This window comes from Hipposideros armiger, unplaced genomic scaffold, assembly GCF_001890085.2.
Source record: "Hipposideros armiger isolate ML-2016 unplaced genomic scaffold, ASM189008v1 scaffold_37, whole genome shotgun sequence".
NCBI classification, from domain to species: Eukaryota; Metazoa; Chordata; class Mammalia; order Chiroptera; family Hipposideridae; genus Hipposideros; species Hipposideros armiger.
The window spans coordinates 260,277-283,841 of NW_017731387.1; the positions used below are offsets into that span (position 1 = coordinate 260,277).

Sequence of the window (23,565 nt, forward strand, 5' to 3'; positions counted from 1 at the left end):
GACCTAAGAAACGTCCAGCTACCGTTAAGTCACAAAGATACTCACCCATGTTTTCCCATAAAAAGCTTTAGTTATCACATTTAGGTCTATGATCCATCTCAAATTCATTTTGGTGAGGTAGGGGGGTCATGATTCATTTTTTTCTCATACATATGCTTCTGTTTTGGTGCCATTTGTTGAAAAGACTTTCTCTGTTGGATTGCTTTGCTTTGTCAAAAATCAACCACAGAAATGTGTATTTGTTTTTATGCTCTCTTTTCTACTGCACTGACATCTGCCAGTATCACACTGTCTTGATTGCTGGATACCCCTTACTACACTACTCCCTGTATTGCTTTTAAAAATTTAAGCCTCTATAAAAGTTGAAATAAATGAACGGGATCAAAATGAACCTAAAATAATTCTTACGAAACCATTTTTAAAAATTGTGTCATGGCTTTGAAGACACTCCATAGTTATCATCATAAGCATAACAAGATATACTTACCCAAAAACAAATGAAAAACTACAAATTTTTCTTTATTACCTTCAACTGAAATTATACATGAAAAATATTTAATTTTTCTATTCGATTTCCCACCAGGTTTTCTGACATTATTTAATAATACCACAATGTAGTAAGCGTCAAGACAATCCTTAAAAAAATTCATGTGTTTGAAGCTAGATAGGTACACAGTCTCGCTACTTTTGAACTTCTCTGTAATACAATTTTAAAAAGTCATGTACCCATTTCAGAAATGTGCCTTTAAAAAAAAAGGTAATTATTTCTTTTATAAAAAGTTTTATAAAATTTCCTTTAAATTTAACTTGGAAAAAAAGATTAGGTGCAAAAATACAATATTATTTTTATAAAATAAAAAACAAGGGTGGGCGACATAAAAACAAAAACAAAAACAAACAAAACAAAAAAAGCAATTCTCAAAAGCAATGAAAAAAAACCCATCGTGGGAAACCTGTAGATGGCTCTTAGAAACTACTGGACGGGACACATTTTGTTCAAATCGGGGTGTAAAGATCCTCCACCAGCACCATCATCCTTTTTTAATAAAGCAGATAACCCTGAATTGTAAAACATCTCATTTTTTAGAAAGATGCAGCTTAACAGCTTGAAAAAATGAGAGTAACCAGAGTAACACCAAAAATCTTTTAAGATTTATAATGTGCTCTTCACCTGAAATTTTGCTTTGAAAATAATACATCTTCCTGAAACAATTCTACAACACATAAATAAATAACCCCAAACACTTCAAGAAAGTTTGTGAAAATAAAATTGGGATGTTTATTACTTTTTTTACTGGCAGCAGTGAAAATCACTAGAAACTGTACTTTTGTCCTTTTCAAATGATTTTCATTAAAACCATACTGTTTCAAATAATTGGTATGGGAGATAAAATTCACTTTTAAAACCCTCAAAATATTTAGGTATGAAACACAGAAATACTGATTTTTTTCATTAGATCATGATGAAAAGAAACGAGATCCAATTTAATCGAGAACTGACGTTTATAAATTTTAAGCATTTAACTGAGCTACGAGATCGAAAGATTAATTGTAACAGTTACAGATAGAGAATATCATTTGTGCATTTTCTAGGTTCATTACGGTACTTCTACATCCAGAGAACCAAGAGAAGTCCTCAGGTCCAATGTCACACAATGGCATTTGGGCAGGCACTCTTAGCATCCTTTTATTTAATAGGCACTACATGCACATGACGCAGTAGGGAAGGTGGATGAGTCCATGCATTACAGACAAGACAGACGGGTACTGCTGCCAAACGTGCAGAGTCGAGAGGGTGTTGCTCAAAAGTTCTTCATACTTAACGTTTCCATGAAAATAAGTGCAGAAGTGGAAATGTGAACACATCCCAAAGCATCTTCTTCATTTGGTTTCCTGTGCCTTCTTTGCATTCTGTTTTTCTTTTGCCTAGAAATTAAAAATAGTATGCTATAAAATCTTAAAAGTCTTTTACATCACATCATAATAAAATGTAAGAGGGCATTCTTAAGCCAAAAGGCTTGAAATGCATCATTTATAAGATTTCTAGAGCTTGCAACAGACTACTCCTGGACAATTACGAGTACAGTTACACTTTGTCCTCCACAAGAAAGGATCATGTCTGGTTTGTAGTTGAAATCTTATCTGAAGTTGAAACGTGTTATTATAAAATAATTATTTTAAAATACACAATTCTTCATTCCATAAAATCATACTCATTCAGATTTCAAAACAATATATTTACATGTGCCCACTTCTCATTCAAATTGAGTGTAAGAAAAATCCTATATTAGTTTCTGCATATTTGAATAAGTGAGTTTAATAGTTCAATGAGTTTAACCTAATATCACAGTACTACCATTCTTTATTTATCATTTTCCCAACTGTATCATGAGTTGCTTCAGAGAGAAGATATGCCTGATTCACGCGGACAGCCACAGACTTTCAGAGTGCCTGGAATATGGCTGTGGCTAGATAAACGACAAATAATTTAAACATTTCAAAAATTTTAATCAAATAATCTGAATTCCCTTCAGAATCTAAGGAGATGACAAATATTGCATATATATAAGAAATAAACATTTCTCAATATTAAATGTGCATTATTTAACAATCAAGGAACACTCTGGAGAAATAGAAGCTAGAAGTGAGCAACTTCCCCTTCCATAGAGCAGACGCCAACACGAGGACAGACTTTTGGGCGTCCCACTAACGCTGGGCGTTCAGACACTGCCACCCTGTGTTCAAAATAATGCGAGCTAAGGAAGCACAGTTCTAATACACAAGCTGAAGCTGTTGTTGTCTAGGCTTTTTTCAAAGTCTGGGGATAGACTGTCATTAAAATCCAACAAGAATTGTCTTTTTCCTAATTTGCAAAAACAAAAAAATTCACAGACCAATTTTAAAGCAAAATATGTACATATATTTAAAATTTCTCTAATAACATTTGTCTGGTTCCTAATATTTATCTTTACTTAAAATCTAATATAACATATGATTTAGCACAACAGTCCACATTATTATTATTTTGTTTACTGTTTTTAGGTCAGAAATATGCCGTAGTGTTTTATACAAAGAACACACAATAGCTAGGTCCTCTGTTAACTGAGCATTTCTGAGGATCACAAGACCCGAACTGTTAATCTAAAATTTTAAGAATCAGTCTCCTATCTTGGATTTTTTAATTTTTTAATGCCCTAAGATACATGAATAGAAAAACCTACCTACATGGAAAAGAAAAGATTTAGCAGTGTAGTGCAATAATTTTTGTACAATTAATAGTAACAATTGTAGCACACATTTCAGGATCCAGGTAATAAGGTATACACGAAACGTTAACTCACATCTCATATTGAGTTTATGATGATATGAAACAGCTGGGTTGAAGTGTATCTTTGCTTCATAAACTTTAAAATTAATAAGAAAATATACCTACCATGTATTCTGGTCTTTAAGTTAATGGTCCAAAATTTTGTTTGCCTAGTAGAGTCCTCTCAAAGTGTTTCTCAAAATGGGGTATACAGACCAGCTGCATTAGAACCACGGGGGTTGGGGGGGGCTTATTAAATATTCCTTCCCCCATGTCAGAATCTCTGGGGAGGGGCCAAGTAGAATGTATTTTAAAGAGAATCCAGCGATGGTCACTTCCAGAAACACTGATTTACAGTATAACCTTAAAAACAATATAAATGCATTTCCCTCATCCAACAATGATCTTAAGTGCCCCATGTCAAAGGAAAACTATCTTAGAATTTTTCACTAACCTACGGTTTTCCCTCAGTAGAAAGAATTCTAGCTTAGCAATAAGAAAACCTATTTCTTACTCTTGGCTACATTTTTTTCTCCCTTCAATGTCCACCTAGTTCTAAATTCTATGATAATTCAAATTTTTGTTTAATAAGAAAAAATATCTATTATTTGAATTTTTAACATTAAAATTTGTGTTCACAGAAAGGAAAACGTTTTCAATGTTATTCTAACAGAGCACAGCCTGAGTTGTGACACGGGATCCTTGAAGGCTAAGGCAGTATCAGGCTGAACTATTATAACATTCATCTAGAATATGGAACAACAGGGGAAAAGCAAACACATAAAAATAAAAAAGCCTCAACAAAGTTTACTTCGACTCAAGCCAAAAAACAGTTTCTTTAGGGGGCCTCTAAATCCAAGTTAAGTCTTCACCAGGAAAGGCCTTACCTTTTCTACCAGGGGTATTAGCTGCTGGTGTTCTGCTAACGTCTTTAGTAACTCCATGATGAAGGGCAGGTAATTGTGCTTCCTTCTGATATTTTCAATCTGAAAGGAAAGCAAATATCAAACCACACTAACTTTACATTTCCACTAAGTTCCTGACATTTTAATTTTGCATCCAACTCAAAACAGAAATGGGAGAAAACCCCCATTCTCAAAAGAAAAAAATAAAAGAAATAATGAGATTCGGTTCCTACTGAGAATAAAGACTAGTACAATAAAACATGTGGAGAGTGTCTTGGGTGTGGTTTCCTACTCTGGGCTCAGCAAATAACGGACTTTTCAAAGTCTAGTCGACGATCAATTATGAAAACTGAACTTGCTTAGGGAAGTGAATTGAAAGCCCACAGGATAAATCCACAATTTCGCTACTTACTTGAGCAATAATCAGGACAAGCCTAATAGACCAGCTTTATTTTGTGATCAAGGATCTCTTTGTTTAAATTTTTTTTTATCATAAGGGGGTAGACTGTGGAGGGGAAATGTGTTCTAATGGCAAACGGTGCGTTATCTAGAGCTCACCCTCCCAAGTCACAGGATTCCAGCCTTTCACTGGCACTGAGCTAGTAAATGTTCCATCCGGCAGACGTCCCGTCTCCCATACAGAAAAGCAGTTTCCGTGTTTTGTAAATTCATTTCCGTGTGTCTTCACTTCATATCAATTCGAGCTGCTCTGATTTGTCATTTGAACTAGTTGTGACATCTTCCAGATTCGTTCAATTAATGAGTGAACAAAATCTTAAAACATGTTTATTTTATATCAGCATGAGGGTCATTTTATCCTTTTTTTGGAACAAACATTCTCAAACAATGTACCAGGTAAAGATTCTGCAAACCTAGTTTGCGTTTTATTTTAGGCAAATATTAAAAATTAGTTAATTATGTAATAACCCTGCATGAGCGCGTATAAAATGACAGGTAGTTATTTTTTTATATCCCATAAAATGGAAGATAAACATTCAGACTTTCATCCCTTACTTTCTTGTCTCCATGAACCTGGCTCCCTTCTCCCTGCCTGGGATACTCTGGAGCCAGCCCCTGCCACTTCACCTGCAGGAATCCCGCTAGTCCAGGGTCCATTATTTTACTTAACAGTCATTGGTTGGCTGTTAAGTGGGATGCAAAGCACTGTGCTGACACTGTAGTGAGTAATGAAAAGAAAAAGGACACCCTTGCCTTCAACTGAGCTTCAAATAAATTACAATGCTTTTTCTGCACACATGACAGATGACATAAGTACCATTTCCCAAGTCGTACAAATTTCAAAGTTCCCTTCACTCTTTTCGCTCTCTCTGAGGAAAGCTTATCAGAGACAGATCGCAAGTGAAGAATGACTTTATTAAAGATAGCCTTGCTTGATATTTGACTCTGAATTATATAAATGTTTGACATAATAAAAAAAAATTTTTAAGCCTAAATAATTGGAAAGCAAAATTAAACAAATAAACTCATTTGTGTATTAAATTGATAATAGAACTGCACCAAGAGAAATTTTTGAAGTGAATTTAAAAATGTAGTAATTAGTTCATTTAAAATGGGATATATCCTAAGTAAAAAATTAACTTAAGAAAAAACCTTTCAGGTTTTATTAACAATACTGGTATTGTTATTCTGAACCTTTTTTATACACACACACACACACACACACACACACACGTGCACATGCATTCTACATACAGCATGAAGCATACACATATTAATTATACATACATGTGCTATACCTATGTAGCATAAAGCAATTAAGTAATTATGTTACTATTTTTAGGAACCAGTATTTTCAGCTTAAGAGAAAAGATGCAAAAGCTCAACTTCAAGTATAAAGCCCCTTAACCTAAAATTAAGCATTACTATGAATTGACATTGGATTTTCTCTTCAAAAATAAAACAAGAAACAGACAAAAACGTATTTCTTGGCTCTGAAAGGCCTGGGAATGATGACTACTCGGTACCACTGAGCATCCGGGGCTCACCACTTCCCACCAGCAAGACTCAGGCTCCTGGAAAAAATGGCTGATTCTGAGTCTGAAGCAGGAAATGTACACACGGGGTCCGAAACATCTCGTCATCGAGAAAGCAAGGAAGCACCAGCGATGCAGAGTCCTGTTCAAAGGACTCAAGAGGTGGCTTCAAGCGCCTCCTAATGGCCAAAGGAGGCATCACTGCAGCATCGACAACTGCAGTGAACGCCAACAAAATGAGAACGACACCTCACTAGTTACCTTTGTAGGGTGCCAGAGAATCCACTCATTATTCTGAAAGCTGGTAAATAATGGGAGGAAAACAATCAAGAATTCAGCAGACCTTCGTGTCAAAACAGATCCCTCTACACTAAAACATTAAAGGGACAAATAAAAAAAATACCTTGTATCTTTTTAATTTCTGTACTTCCTCTTCAATAAGCATCTGGTTTTTGGCAACCTCTGACTGAATAGCACTTAACATGCTACCCTGATCTGTATCCATGGGTTCCTCCTTAGGGGAAAGAAAAAAAATAGCACACCCTAGTAACTGAGATTTAAGTCAAGGATATTTTAAAATAATAAACACAGTACAATTCTTTTCAAATTTTACTCTTAATATGGTGACAAACACCAGCCTAATAACTGTAATGTTAAAGGATAAAAGCCCTAAGTAGTACTTTCCATATTTCTATGTTCTCCAGTAATACATGTTTACCTAAAAACAATGTACAGTATATTGCTATAATCTTTGGTTCAGCTGTAAAATAAGTTTGCTTAAATATACTCTTAAGAAAATGTGACCAAAGAAATGTAAAAAAGGTGTTTGGGTCTATTGCTATTTCTCTTCTCTAATCATATTTACTACAGAAAGATAATCAGTCATTAAGACTAGTACGGAGTATATGTGAATCTGAATGTTCCCAATTGACTCTGTGAGAAATATATTCTAACTTGCTTCATTATACAATGAAATTACAGTAAATAGTTAATTGCTAACACTTATTTAGCATGTACTATTTGTCACTGTTTAAAATGGTTTACATATATTATATCACTTAATCCTCACAACAACCTTATAAGGTAAACACTATTATACTCATTTCACATGAAGAAACTGAGGCACAAAGAAATATACTCAAATTCACACATCCACTAAGTGGGAAAGCCACGAGCCGAATCTGGGCAGCCTGGCTCCAGGATATAGTCTCTTGACTCTCAGAACACGAGATTAAATCTACATTTTACAAAAAGGAAGGAAGGGAAGGAAGGAGGGAAAGAAAAGCAAATACTTTCCCTCAGAGAATAACTAAGAACTCTGCATTAAAAACATGGCCACGAACCTCAGCAAGCTGTCTTTGTAATTCTGCTATCTTCTGTTCATATATCATTTTTCTGTCAGACACTATGGCCATTAAGTTAAATCGGATTTCACCTTCACTGTACCTAAAAAAAACAATGAAGTTTGTAATGTAATAAAGAACTGTAAGACTATTACAATTAAGGTAATCTATTGTGATTACTCATGATTCTCTGGGAGAACAAAGTAAATGGAGAGAGACACCGTAGAGCATGGGTTGGAAGACTCAGCATAGTACAATGCCAGTTCTCCTCAAACTGATGTAAATATTTCACACAATTCCTATCAAACCCCAGCAAGAATTTTTGTAGCTATAGACATTATAGTAAAATTTATATGGGAAGGCAGAGGAACTATGATAGCTAAAACAACTTTTTTTAGACCTTAGACCTCTTTATTGTCTTTGGATCAATTTCTTGTGCGAGTTTTCATCAGATACTTTACACCACGTCATAATAGCTAAAACTATTTTGAAGCAAATAACCTGGCTGAGACACTGTTACCACTGCAGGGTAAGGGGTACACGGGACCTCTCTGCATTTTGTTTTATAACTGAATGTGAATATAATTATCTCAAAAAGTTTAATGTAATAACAGATGCTCAAAAACAAAGCTCTACAAAGTAACTGTACAAAATATCTAACTTAGTAGAGAGGTCTGCATAACTTCTATAAGAACAAGATGGCCTTTTACTTCATAGAATTTACAGATATCCTGAGACAGATTTCCTGAACACATTAATCCAATCAAAGGTAGATGTTCACTAAGCATTACTAAAATAAAAATGAAACACAAGTTTTTAAAAACGTTTAAGAAGGGCTGGCCGAGTGGCGCGATGGTTAAGAATTGGCTTGGGACGCCAGAGGGCCCCGGTTCAGATCCCACATATGAGGGCCAGTGACACTGCCCTCTACAGCTAAGATGCTGAACAACAGCTCAACCTGGAGCTGGTCTGCTGTGAGTCACCAGCGATGGCGTAGGCTGCAGTTCCTGTGGCAGTGGGTTGCCATGGGCTACCGTGTGTAGCCAGCAGCCAGCGTGAGTGGCCAGCAGCCGCTGTGAGCGGCCGTCCAGAAGCCGGCGACTGATCTGCCTTGCCTGGGAAGAGCGCAATGATGGTGCCAACTTGGGCCAGTGAAGCGACATCCTCCACAACTAGACTGAAGAACAAAATGACAGCAACTTGTCTGTTCCCCTTCCCCCAATTCCCCAGCACTGTTCCCATCCCCCCAATTCCCCAAAAAAAATCTTTAAAAACAAAAAAACAAAAAACGTTTAAGAAGCAGAGCGCTGCGCCAGTAAGACAAGCTGGGAACTTACTTCTGGATCCTTTTCTCAATGACTGGCCTCACCGCACCGATCCAGTCATCCTGATTGCACGCACCTAGAGAACGTAAAAGCAGGAAAACAAATACAATCAGCACTAACACTATTTCAAAAGTTTGGTCCAAAATATATTTTTAATAAATATTTTAGTTAATTCAGGATGGTAAAAGTCCTTTTAGCATTGATATGTTCAGCTTCAATTCTTATTTTCTTAGTACTAAGAAGGGAAAGCGTGCACCACCATAACTATAGAATAAAAAACTGAAATCTACACATAAGGTAAAACCAATTTTACCCAGTTGTTTTAATCATTTTTTTCACTGTAAGTTTTAGCATAGCCACCACTCATATAGTAAAACTGGCTGTTCTCCTTTCTGTCTTACTTTATATTTGATGGTTCTAATGAATGAATGGCTGACCGGACAGAAGCCAACAGAGAAAATAGAGAGATTAGATCAACCACTATACTAGACAAAATCAACTTCTACAGACCTGAGAAATATTCTATTTTCTATAACAGACATGAAAAATATACAGAGATAACATGTAAATCTGCATCAGATAAAAACCATTGGTTCTATATATGAACCATGGTCAAAAAGTATAAACAAAATGAAACTATGTTTAAATCTGAAAGTATAAAGTTTTATGAACAGCAGATAACATTCAGATAACATTAGATTCAACAAAATTAAAATAGGTTTTGTTGGACTTAAAAATGGACCTAATAGGCACCTGGCTAGCTCAGTCGGTAGAGCATGAGACTCTTAAAAATGGACCTAATAAACAAAAGAAAAAGAAAACTTAATGAGGTAAAAATAAAGGAGTTAAGATTCTTTTCTGGGCCTATTATTTCAGTATTGTGTCAGAACCACCAGTTGTACCCTCACCCTCAAAAACCATTTATCATTTTTGCTTAAGGTTAGATATGGGGTGGGATCAAGACAAAGCTAACCTTTGGCACAAAGGGCAGCACATTAGTGTGCTATTTAAATAGAAACTTTGAAGAAAAATAGTTTTGTAGATGATTAAACACTGAATTGAAGTGATTCTGAATGATCCAATTACAATGAAAATATTTTAGTACAATGTGATAAATGCTTACTATCGCTTATCAGTAGGATAAAAATGGCAGGAATAACTTAAGTTCACTAGACGAAACAGTTTTTTAAAGTCAACTGGAAAATAAAAAATAAATTATGTAATCTATGAATTAAAAATTCTTTTCTCTCAGCAAAATAGGTTCCAGTTGAACTAGTCAATACATCCTGTGGATTTCATCAAGTGCTGAAGAGCTGAAGGCCTTCATCACAATTACTACCTCGCAGCCACCTCCCCTTCCCAATCTAACTAAGCAGCCCTGCGGCTAAAGCAGAGGTGAATCCCAGTATCTTTTCCCTTCTCAAAGGTGAAAGAAATGTCAGGAACCAGAACTGGATTACCTAAATCAATCGGTCCTTCTCTTAATCCGTCTAATTCATATAGTCTTCCATTAACTGGCACATAACTGACAAAGTGAAAAGCGTCTTCTTCTTTTGCTGATGTCTTTGCATCAAATTCAAACATTTGCTGTCTACAGGGAAGGAAAAAAAAAATAGTGAGACACAAACAAGCAAAGAAAGAAACAGGGTTTACTTAAACAAAGTCTCTTTACCTGGCAAAGCTGTTGTGTACTTGTCGGATCACATCCGAATTGCTCAGTGCCAAACCTTTCATCTGAAATAATTTTTGAAAGCAGCCCGTTAAATTAAGAACTATCACAAACAGGGCATTTTAGGAATAGTAAGACTGTACTCACAGCTGCATCGAAGCTCTGTGAAAATTCTTTAAACTCTGATAAGGTCTCTCCTAAGTGGACGTCTTGATGGGTGCAGTTCAGTAGCACGCTGACTATGGCTTGAGTAGCACAAGCATTATTAATTACCTATAAAATATAACCACAGAGACATGGTTTAAAACATGCAGCTTTTAACTGGTGACCATGACCCCCAAAATATGAAAAATGTTAATAGCTTTCCCGTTTCATTTCACACAATCTTAGCCTAAACATAATAAACATGTTTAATTTCCATTCTAACGTAGTTTCAGGAATTTGCTGCGATTCTGGAACAGAATTCTACGAAACCAAATAGATTAAATAAATTCATCACATCATCAAGAAAATCCACGTAGGATAACAAGACCCATCTTTCCCGACACAAAACAAAGCTGGGCAAAGAAGAGGTTGCCTCCCCTTCTGTTCACTTCCTCCTGAACCTATTTCTACCTGTCGGAATTCAACCCGCGTTTCAGCACACACAAGCTGCAACTCACTCGCCTGTGGCTCTCTGAGAAATTACCCACCAACTCCGATGAGTTTCTACCCTCATTTGAATTCCTAAAAAGGGCTTAAACTGTCCATTTGTAGTTTCAGCTCAGTTAAAGTCTTGACAGTGCCGCCATCTAACTGTGAACTGTTTAACAGAGTATGTGGGCCTTACAATCTAGCCAGAGGAGAAAACATTTAGATCATACTTACTATGTGCCAGGTACTTTCTAGGCACTTCACATGTATTAATTCTTTTTCTCCTCTCACCAGCCTATGAAGAAGGTGTGATATTATTGTGCCCATTTTACGTTTGTGGAAACTGAGGCACTGAGGGGTTAAGTCACGGCCCACAGGTTGTCACAGAGCCAGCAGGAGGCAGGCGGTCTGGTCCTGGGCTCATGCACGTGGCTGCTGTGCCAGGCTGGTTCTGCACACACACGTGGTCTCTCCAGCACGCTTACAACCTCTTACAGACAAGGGCCTCCCACACTCCCTGCAGCACCGACAGTGCCCAGAGCACAGAGCTGGGAAGAACCTCAGGCGGTCAGAGTGAACACCAGCAAGATTAACTGTAGGGCTGAACTAAATCTGGTAAATGACTGAAAAATTATAGCTTAGGCCTATTGCTGTGTTTTGTTACTGTACTGTAATTAATACCATTTTCTAATTGGTGTCTTTCCCTAAAATGCTAATTCACCTGTGGTTTTACAATTTGGCAAGTTATCTATTTATGAACTGCCTGATTTCAGAAGAAAAGTTCTCAATCATCTCCCTTGTGAATTCCTCTACTCCTCTGCTTTTCATGTTGCCACAGGCTTGTGAATGTCCACCATTTTTAACTGCAGGTTTGAAAAACTCCTTGATGCGACTGTTTTTTCCCCTAGGAAACATTCTCTTACTCCCAATTCTCAAACAAATATGATGATACACCACACCTGTGTAATTCCTCTCTTCTAGTATTTTATACTCAAGACTATCTTATAATTGATGAATTAGGGGAAAGTAACAGATCTAGAATTCAGTTAATATTGTTGCTGTTTTCTTTTAATATGTATTTTGATCAGAATCACAGTTGTTTAGTAAAGTTGGATGAAAATTTTTAATGTTTAAAGGAGACTTCATAAAGATAGTTAACTAAAACTTTGTAAGACTGAGTGCTCCCTTATCTTGGGCCAAAACTGTCTAGGGTGAAATTATCTGGGAGATGGGTTGGGAGGTGGAGAGTTAGAAGACGTTAAAAGTCATACTCACTCACGCAATTCTTCCAAAATCACGCCACTTGAAGGCCACAGTATGTACCTAGCACTAGGCCAGATACTAAGACTGTGGCAGAGAAGACTATCGAACATTCCTATGATCGAAGGACTTCAACTCCTTAATCCATAACTTTACAACTTTAAAAAAAAGAATTAGAAAATAACTCCTTCCAAACTCATCAAATTTTACATGCACTGAGTATGTGAAGTTTGTGTGTATCCATTATATTTCAGTTAAGTTAGGTCCCTAAGTGTGCCCCGACCCCTTCCCGCCCACGCCACCTCCGCCTTGCTGGGTGGGCTCCAGTCACACTGGCTTCCCTGGGTGCACTGCGCTCGTCCTACTCCCTTTTGCCATAAGGCTGTTACTAATCTGGGATGACTTCAACCTTTCCCTCCTAATACCTACTTAGCCTCTGGATTTCAGCTGAATTGTCGCTCACTCACAGAAGCTTTCTCAGATCTCCCTGAAGAAGCCAAGTCCCATTTTTATGTGTGTAGTAAAGAATTTTACCTTGCACAGAGAGAGGTCTGGCCTTTGTCCTCAGCTCCTGGAAGGTGACCTCTAAGCTCTGGAAAAGCCACGCCTCGTAAAGTGTGGTGGAACACCTGGGGACTTTGGGTGACACACACAGTCTAACAGTGTGACCGAGAGTGGGGTTTCGGGTCATCCCCTAGGGTGGCAGGAGACTGAGGTCAGCCACGTAGGTATCAACCAGTTCTAAGTGACTGAGGGCCACTAAAAACTCTGGACACCAGGAATCAGCTGAGATTCCCCGGATGGCAGTGCTCTGTACAGTGTCGTGCGTCATTACCAGGAAAGTCAGGGCCGTCTGTGACTCTCCTGGGAGAAGATGGCAGAAAGCTCTGCCCGTGGAACCTTCCAGGACGCTGTCTCAGGTATCTCCTCCCTGGGGTGAATCCAATCTGTCCCCTTTCCCTGGGATGGACCATACTGTAACAATGACAGCTTTCGCTGAAGTCTGTGAGTTCTTCTAGCAAATTACAGGACCTGTGTGTGGTCTTGGGGGTCCATGAACTCTATAGTTGGTGTTCGAGCTGACAGTAGTCTCAGAGAATGTGGTTTTCATTTCACTCCAGGCAGCCCTTATCGCCACTGTAATTTTACGTTTCACTGATGAAAGCTAATCTCTCCCACTAAACTTTAAGCACCTATGGACAGGGATCACGACTGTGTATCATTCCCCCAGCACCAAGCACAGTATCTGGCCCATTGCAGGCACTCAGTCATTCTTTCCTGAAAGACTGATCAGATGAGTCAGACAGACCCAGCCCCACTGCAGCACGATCGTAAGTAAGAACGTCAGGCCTCAGCTTTGCCATCAGTGAAATGGGATTAGATGGCGATGCTTTGCAGACGAGCGTCACCAAACTGTCCTTCCTGGATCCTCGTACACAAACTGTAATTACTAGATGGCAATTGCTTTTCTCAGTATTTTATTAATGATCCACAGACACGCACACCTCAGATTAGAGTATTTGATCAGCATAAGACAGCCAGTATTATGACCCCTCTACACTGATGCAGTTCTTTGGGAATCTCAATAATTTTAAGAATGTACAGGGGTCCTAAGACAAAGAGTCTGAGGACTGCTACACTAAGGACACACAGGTAGATGACGGCCCCGTTTATACGAAAGGCTGCTCTCACGACTCCAGAGTTCCCGAGGACCATACCTGCTTAGCAAAAAATATCGTGTCAAGTCTAGAGTCCTGAACCACCGAGCCTGCCGGTTCTTCTCCTGGCTGCCACTTGAAAAGGAAAATTAACCCGTGAACTGGCCTACAAAGTAAAACAGAAATTAGCGACACCAAACCCTGCTTCTTTTATAACACATTGTCAATATATGAAATTTTAGTCAGCCACTTAACAAACGCAATGCAAATGAAGTAAATTCCAAGTTTTTTTTTTAAAGGTTTCTATTGCTCTTTAGACACTAGAATGTTGCCTAAGACAAGGCTAATAAAACTTAAAATTACATCAATTAAAACAGAATTATAAGGAAAGGTTTATTCTCGGATCTCTGAATTATTCACATCTAACTTGTATGACCTCACTTAAAAAAAAAGAACATAGCAGAACTAGAAGAAACTGTTAACCCCAGACTGAATTCCAATATGTATGAATAAAGCTCACCGAGGATGTTTACATATCAATGGTTGATAGCAGATGTATTATAAAAACAGGGAGTCACCTTCAGATAATTATTGGGTTCATGAACAATCGCCAAACTACAGTAGGAATGGATACTGTCACCTCATCTGTAACGAAGTCATCCACTTTCTCAAAGAACTGTCGCTGCCCGTGAGGCAGTAAATCACTGCTAGGATTCTCTGCAGCCTCCTCCACAGCTGCCTTCCTTGCAACAAACATCTTTCCTAGCCTTTAAAGATGGCTCAGGTGAGGGCCGGCTGAGTGGTGCGTTGGTTAAGAAATGGCTTGGGACGCCAGAGGGCCCCGGTTCGGATCCCACATGTGAGGGCCAGTGATACTGCCCTCCACAGCTAAGATGCTGAACAACAGCTCAACCTGGAGCTGGGCTGTCGTGAGTCGCCGGCGACGGTGTAGGCTGCAGCCCCTGTGGCAGTGGGTTGCCATGGGCTACCGTGTGTAGCCAGAAGCCGCAGTGAGCGGCCGTCCAGAAGCCGGCAACTGATCCGCCTCACCCGGGAAGAGTGCAATGATGGTGCCAACTTGTGCCAGTGAAGCAACATCCTGCACAAGTAGACTGAAGAACAAACCAACAGCAACTTGTCTGTCCCCCTTCCCCCAATTCCCCAAAGGTGCTCCCCTCCCCCAATTCCCCAATAAAATCTTAAAAAAAAAAGATGGTTCAGGTGATGTGTCTTGAATTAACCGTCCCTGATCACTTATGCAGAGCTGGTCTCTTATTCCATCTTCGCTCTTTTGGGGGAAGCAAACGACCCCCTTCTTACTGTAAAGAAGGGTAGCCATATCCCAACAGTCCCAGTTTCCCTGTTAATAGCCTCCCCTGTGTCTCCCACCAACAACTCTTCCAGCAATGAAAACTCCTCTAGCCCCACACCGGCACTACGGGGTGAGGCTGGGGACAGGGAGGCCGGGGTGAGGAGAGGCTCAGAGAGGTGACTCCAGTCAGGACGAGGAATCTGAACTGTAACCTCCCCAGAAGTGATATGATGATGTATAGACAAGTTCTGTTTCACCATTAATATACATTATCTATTAAATATGCTTTTGTAGACTGACCTCTTACTCATGTCTTGTATGTTAAAATGTGTTCCATGTTCTAATCCTATTGCTCAGTAAGTGAATGCTGTAAAAAATCAACCAGTCAGTACTTTGTTGACATGGAATTACGGGGATGTAGTTTTTAATCCCTTGCAAGTTACTTATTTACGAGTCTCAAGTTTACGGTTATAAAATGAGAATAATAATACCTATCTCACCAGGACTGAAAAAAGACTTGAAAGGATATAATGTATTCAGCCTAGGGTAATCCAAGTAAAACAGACAAAAGTTTGCTTAAGTAGAGACATTATTTTTACAACTAAAATTTTACTTACTTTAATTTTTCAAAATTCTCAGGCTCTAAACTCCATATTTCTTCTACTTGGGCTCCTCGGCAACCTGAAATAAGAAATCACTTCATCAGAAAACGAAAATACACACCTTTACCATTAAATAGTAACTAAAAGAAATGCCTATTTGAGAACAATAAGACAGGACAAATTAAAATGGTAAAAGTGGTCAAGTTCAGAACCAAATCCTATTACTTTCTTTACAATTTTCTAAGTATTTACGATGGGACTATATTGCTTTTATAGTTTTTAAGTTTCAAGAGTTTTTTTACTGAAACACCACCCCATGACTGCTCCTTATCGGTTTTTCTCAGTCTCTGGCTCTTTTCTCATCCACTGTTTTTACTCAACGGCTCTGCCCTCAGCCCTCTTTTTTTTTTTTTTTTACTGCACTTTGTTTAATCGGTAATAAGTAACTACCACTTAACAGTCACTTTTATATCACATTTACTTCTGACCCTTTTCCTAATTCCCAATTCTTTATTATTTTCAACTACCTCAGAATACCCAAACATATTCTTCCTCTAGGACACTGCTTCTCAACCAGGGTGGTTTTTGCCACTCCGCCCCCAATCCACCCCAGGGAACATTTCACAATATCTGGAGACATTTTTACTGTCACTATTGTTTCCCTGGGGGGCAGTAGGCTGTGACATCTAGTGGGTAGGGGCCGAGATACTAGGCCTGAAGCCCGAGATGCTAAACACCCTGCGTTGCAAGGGACAGCCCCCGACAACAAAGACTTATCTTATGTGGGCCAAAATGTCAACAGTGCCAAGGCTGAGACACCAGTAGGTGTCTCCAGTAGCATGTGTCACAGCAACGGTGTGCTGGTTAAGAGCGTGGCCTCCAATCTGCTGGGGTGTGAATACTGGCTCCCCCGCTTACTAGCTGCATGACCATTTAACCTGTTACCCATACTGTTCAAGTTCTTGTAAGGAATACGTGGTATAATTTATTATGCGTGAAATGTGTTTAATACAGTGCCTGGCACATTCTAAGGGTTCACTAAATGTTTGCTTTAAAAGCATTTTCTCTAATCCCGGTAAGTATTACATAAAACAGGGTTAGGGATGTTAAGTGGCTTGCCTAAATTCACTATAGCTAGTATCTGCCAAAAAACTAATTAAAACCCATGTCTGGTTCCAAAGTCTGGGCACTTGCTAATATTCCAGATTATTTTCAAGTGAGAACTATAGAAGCCTGCAGATCACCTTCAGAAACCAGTCGATAAAAAGAAAACAGTTGGGTGAACCAACTATGTGACTTTGGACTCAACTGGCTCTGGTCAGGAAGTATTTATTAAGTGCCACCCACTCTACTATTAAAGATATATGTACCAGGAGAGTTACTATTGGGTTATTGGAAAAGTTATGACGCATGTTTGCAACAGATGGCGCTAGTTCATTTTTGGAAGTACTAGTCATTCGCATCTATGTTATTGCTATGTCATTTGACAGCTGACAGTTTTAGCTTCATTATAAAAAAAATTGAGCGATTTGGTTGAGTTTTGGAGATTTTACAAGTTGAAGATGGAAGATCAAACTGTGCATTTTTGCCATATTTTACTGTTTTACTTCCACAAAGGGAAGAACGCATGTCAAGCTTGTGAAAAGTTACATAAAGTTTACAGTCACAATGCTCTACAAGAACGTCAGTGCCAATGATGGTTCATGAAATTCCATGCTGGTGATTTTGATCTCAACGATGCTCCTCAGTCAGGGAGTCCCACCGAGGTTGATGACAAAATAAAGGCATTGATGGAGTCAAACCCATGTTACACGACACGAGAGATTGCAGAAACATTGAACATCCATCATTCAAGCGTTCACGATCACCTGAAGAAGCTGGTATCAGTAAGCAATTCGATATCTGGGTTCCATATGAACTCAAAGAAGCTCATTTGACAGCGCGTATAAACAGCTGCAATATGCTCATTAAACATGAGGAAAACGATCCTTTTTTGAAGCGACTGATAACTGGTGATGAGAAGTAGATTGTTTACAACAATGTAGTCAAAAACGGTCTTGGTCCCAACGTGATGATTCGCCTCAAATGACATCAAAAGCAGACATTCATCAGAGGAAGGTTATGCTCTCAGTGTAGAGGGATTTTAAAGGTGTCATGTTTTTCGAGCTCCTACCAAGGAACCAAACAATCAATTCAAACGTGTACTGTCGGCAATTGGACAGTTTGAACAAATCCATCATCCAGAAATGTCCAGAGCTCAATAAGTGTAAAGGAGTTGTGTTCCATCACGACAACGCGAGACCACACACAAGTTTGATCACCCGTCAAAAATTATTGGAGCTTGGATGGGATGTGTTGCCACACCCACCATACTCGCCTGACCTTGCGCCGTCAGACTTCCACTTGTTTCGCTGTCTTCAAAACTCCTTGTGTGGTATAACGTTCAATTATAAGGCTGTAAATCAGCACCTTGTTCAGTTTTTCGCAAATAAAGACAGGTCCTTCTATGAACGAGGAATTAAGAAGCTCACTGAAAGGTGGCAAAAGGTTATCAAACAAAACGGGCAATATATCATTGATTGATCTTTGTTCTTTATATAAATAAATGACCTTTGAAAAACATAGAAAAAATACGTCATGACTTTTCCAACAACCCAATACATTGTTTGTAATAGAGAAGAACTAGGAACAACCTGGTATTGTTGCAAGGTTGCTAGACATTAACATATAGTAAGTTGGGGGAAAAAATCTTATAAACGTAAACCTGTACCTATGAGTGTCAGAAAGGGAACACAGGGCACTAATGCAATTGTTAACAGTGGTTACTATTGGAAATCAATTGTAAAAAGGCTAAACGTTAAAACATTGTACATATCATACCCAAAACCACAAAAATCCACTGGATAAAAGTGCCCCCGAACCTTTTTTTTTTTTTTTTTAGCTGAGCCATCCTGCCACCTGTTGGTGGCTCAGCGGCAGCTCCGCTCGGGCCAAGAATTGAACCGCTGTTGCTCAGAGCTCACTCTTGAGCGAGCTCTTAACCAACTGAGCCACTCGGCCGGCCTTCCCAAAATCTTTTTGCACAGGCAGAACTTCAAGTAGTGACACTGTTTAAATAACCTTATGTTAAACACATACTCATCTCTTTGTTCAAGGAAAACATGATACTCAACTATTAGCATTTCTCTCCTTTCAAACACTCAGTAGCTAATAATCCTATTGTGTACGTTCAATTTCAAGTAATGCATGGCATAATGGAAAGAGAAATGAGCAATAATTCAAGAGACCCGGGTTCTAACCTCAGCGCTGCCTTTAAAGTTCTTAACCTTCATGTTAAGAAAACACAAGGCTGGCCCAAGTCCTTCACATCTGCCTCAACTGGCAGGCCGGAACTGTGGTAGATGATGGGATTCTGCTAGACTTCCTCCTGGGGGCCCAGGTGGACTCTGTGCAGTCACTAACACTCCCTGCCATACCTGGGTTAATGTCTTAAACCAAGAGGAGAAAGATCAGTACAAAACTTTAAGGGAAAAGCCACCTGGCTTTTTAACGTAAACACGAGATAAATGAACGCAACCTGGTACCAGCCCTGTAGATCAGATCAATCAGACTTGCTGAAGGAATGGCATATTTTGGTGTAGAAAGAATGGGTTTCTTTGAAAGGCAGTCCTCAATGGGCTGCTCCTTTTTCTGTTTTGTCTCCCGAGAGAAATTCTCAGATTTGTTCGGAACCACCTTTTCAAGGATGTTGGTAAACAGACTTGGGAGACAGTGTCTCTCTCTGGGGCAAAGGGAAGACTTATGTCCTGCCCATAATACCACCTCCCTGGAGCCAAAGGTTAGCAGCCTTTTTACGCGTATACAATTGGGAGCTCCCCAAGTTCAGGATCCCTCAGCTATGACAGACTCGTGTGTGCGGCATCCAGCTGGGTTCCCCCCCTCCACTGCCATGACTTGGGGGACAGGGGAACCAAGACAAACGTGAATCTCCAGCCTGCTGCCTTTCGTGCCACAAGTACTACAATCCCTCATCTCTAAAGTACAAGTTGTCTGCCGGTATCCATAAAACAGTGGCGGGCGAACTTGTTAGCTGGCAAGCAGGATAAAATCTAACACTTCATAATTCTTAGCAGATGCTGGATTTAGTCAAATGCTTTTTATATCTATTGAGATATGGTTGTTCTTGGTCAATTATACCGAATCTTGACTGTTAAACCAACCCTAAATTTGAGGTGTACACCCCATTCAGTCATGACATAGTGTCCATTTAATATATCATTGGATTGAATTTGCTAAAATTTTGTTTAGAATTTTTGCATCTAGGTTGATGATAGCTATAGGTCTGCAATTTCCTTTTCTTGTAATGTTTTTGTCTTCTTTGGATATTATAATAGTGCTGGCCCTCAGAGTAAGTTGGGAAGTACTCCTCCAATTTTTTGGGAAAAGTTGTGTAGAATCGGCATTACCTATTCCTTAAATATTGTATAGATCAGTGAAGCCATTTTGGCTAGAGTTGTCTCTATGAAAAGACTTTAAATTACAATATAATTTACTTAATAAATGTAAGGCTATAATGATTATTTCTTCTTGAGTGAGCTTTGGTAATTTGTGTCTTTAAATGAATTTGTACATTTCTGCTAATTGTCAAATATGTACTGGCATATAGATGTTTAGAATATTCCCTTATTATTCTTTTAGTATCTATGGAACCTGCAGTGATAACCATCTCTCTTATTCCTGATACTGGTTGTTTGTGTCTCCTGTCCTTTTTCTGATCAGTCTGGCTAGAGATGTACCCATTTCACTGATCTTTGAGAAACCGACTTTTGGTTTCATTTTCTCCACTATTTTTCTCTTTTCTGTTTCACTGATTTCAACTGTGATCTTTATTATTTCATCTTATTTCAGGTTTAATTTGCTCTTCTTTTTCCAGTTTCTTAAAGTGAATACTGGGATCACTGATTTATTGTAGGAAAAGGAAATCCAGTCCCTTTTACTCCATCTTGACTGGAAGCAAAAATTCACAGCTTCTATTTTTAATTGGTAGACGATCACAATTTGTTTTCGTACACTCATGAATTAGGTATGCACAATACCAATTCAAAGCACTGTTCTGCTCCACCAGTTTGTTAATTTGATAAGAACTTTGCTTTTACCATGACATCACAGTCCACCAAAATTTATATTCATATACTCACTGAATCCACAAATAATTTCTCCTCCAATGAAGAAACTTTTAAAATAAATTTACAGTAGCATTCCTAATACAAAAAATGTTTCACTTTTGAAAGAATGAACTTCCAAAAGCTTTTTAAATCCATGAGTTGGATGAGAAAAATAATATGGTAATGGTTGGAATGAACTTTTCTCTCTGAAGCATGTGATGATGATATATGACTACCATCACATAACTTTCTGCAAAGTTCTTCTGCTAATGGAACCAATCCATTAATAGCTATTGCTTCACTTTCACTTGTGCAGGTGCAAAAGGTATATTTACATATCACTCTCTTATGCATGACTTTATTTAAATCATTTTCAATTCCAAGTTTTCTGCACATATGAGATTGAAGCGATACCTGTTAATGGAATAGATTCGTTTTAAAATAAACAAACTTGACTAGCACAATATTTCTAAAAGTTAACTTTAATGTCATAATGGTTAAGGTTTTGAAGGTGAATGTTATGGCTAAAGTCAATGTATGTCCAAAACAACCTATTTTCTTGTCCATCAAGCCCATTCTCTTGTGCTTCACAAGCCGCACAGGCTAGAATCCATAGAGCCATTTTCACATGTTTCCTTACATCCAGTTAGCAGCAGTCCGGTGGATTTCAAGGCAGCAAAATTACTGAATTTACCTCCTCTCTCTAACCCTTGACTTTATGTCAAGCCAATCATCTCAGACTTGAGCCATTTTAATACTTCTAGCTTCCCTCACTTCATTCCGATCCACTGTGCACACTACACATAGTAAACCTTTTTTAATTATAAAAATGTCGTTTCAGCATTCAACTATCTTTGGCCGTTCGGTCCCGTGACTACAGAGCAATCCAAACTACGCGCATACCACATGGCACACAATCCGGCCTCAGTTTAGCTTTCGGCTTCACATGCAAACAACTCCTCCAGTCTGGCACACTGCGTTTCAGTCACTTTGCTAGCTGTTCCTTAAGCCACACACTTGAACATCATGACTGCTCATTCTTGCTTCTCTGCCTGTGCCCTGCCACCGCCTGTGTTCCCCTAACAGGCTGTACATGCTTCTAACACAGCAATCAATACACCAAATTATAGTTTGTCAGTTGTTTAGCGCGCCAGCCATGGTGTACTCACAGTTAACAACTCCCGAACCGTCCCCGTGTACCTGAGATACAGCAGGGAAACAGCACACGCTTGCTAACTCCTATTCCAAACAGTCAGCTAGGTACCACAGACACTATCCATACCAACGGTTAATTTTTACCCCGAGCACAAGTTTCAACACAGTTATCTACAATTAGTAACATTTGAGGAAATGTAACAGATAAACCGACTGCACACACACAAAAAGAGGGGAACACGAGGGGCAGGAAAAAAAGGACAAAACGTCCAGTGTGTTGGTTCTGTAGGATGGCGGACAACACAGCAGAAAGGGATTACGAGGACAGCATATGGCCTCTAGTCTACAGCACCGGCTCAGGGACACACACTTCACCGGAAGCCAAAACTGAGCCGTGAGCAGCGCTGGCGAAGGGGCCCGTTGGTCCCACGCAGCAGCGTGTGTGGCCGTCGCGGGGCTATCCACACTCGAGGCGCTCCGCTTTGAATTAACCAGAATCTCGGGTTCCCGGGAGGCCGGGGCCCTAGACACCCCACCCTCAGGCAGGCACACCCTAGTTCTTCCTGCAGGGCGGACGGCCTGACACATGCACCTGGACACACCTGTCCGGGATGGACAGCGCTCCGCAGAGCAGCGGCGGTGGAAAGGAAAAAATGGATGCTTAAGGGGATTGTAGGTGGGCAGGACGAGGACTCAAGCCAATTAAGCAAATAATTGAGTGCGGAGTCCCAAGGCTGCTGCGGCAGCGCAGACACACGCGATCCCTGCCCTCGTGGTGCGGCTCTCAAAATCACCGCGGAAACGCGAGCGCCCGGGGCGGGGAAGGGGGCGGGAGCCCCGCATTTCCCCCTCCCCGAGTCCCTCCAGGTCTCTGGAGTCGCCTGCCTTCCGACGCGGGGCGGCGGGGGTCGCAGGGAACCCCCCTCCATACCCAGCTAGGGCCTCCTCCGTGATCCCCGGCCCATGACGGTCCCCTTGGCTCTCACCGAATCCTTTAATGAGCTCGGTGAAGACCCCGGGGTCGCTTTCCATGAGGCACCACTCCCCGGCATTGCCCGTCATGGCCCCGGCCACACGCCGCCCCGCTCCACTTCGGACTCCGGCCGCCCCCGGCACCCGCTGCCGCCGGCCACTGATCTCGGCAAACCCGCCGCTGAGCACGTCAACCTCACGTCACCCGCCTACTTCCCGACAGCCTCTGGGCGCCGCCCCCCTGCAGCGCGACACAGCGCGGGAG

At 39.9% G+C, this 23,565-nt stretch overlaps 1 protein-coding gene across 2 annotated transcripts; it reads right to left on the reverse strand.

The window, feature by feature from the left end:
• Positions 1–1,251: 1,251 nt before the first annotated feature.
• UCHL5 (ubiquitin C-terminal hydrolase L5) lies at positions 1,252–23,531 on the reverse strand. 2 transcript variants are annotated; one of them, XM_019638089.1, is made up of 11 exons: positions 23,315–23,531; positions 16,024–16,087; positions 14,155–14,260; positions 10,691–10,816; positions 10,547–10,608; positions 10,335–10,465; positions 8,887–8,950; positions 7,550–7,652; positions 6,610–6,717; positions 4,195–4,293; positions 1,252–1,926 (listed from the first exon to the last, which is right to left on the reverse strand). In XM_019638089.1, exons 1-11 carry the CDS (start codon positions 23,388–23,390, stop codon positions 1,882–1,884), a joined length of 984 nt encoding a protein of 327 aa, XP_019493634.1. In that variant the 5' UTR covers positions 23,391–23,531; the 3' UTR covers positions 1,252–1,881. The 2 variants fall into 2 exon arrangements, with proteins under 2 accessions (XP_019493634.1, XP_019493633.1); XM_019638088.1 differs by having other exon boundaries at positions 6,610–6,720; positions 23,315–23,500.
• Between the last annotated feature and the right edge of the window lie 34 nt (positions 23,532–23,565).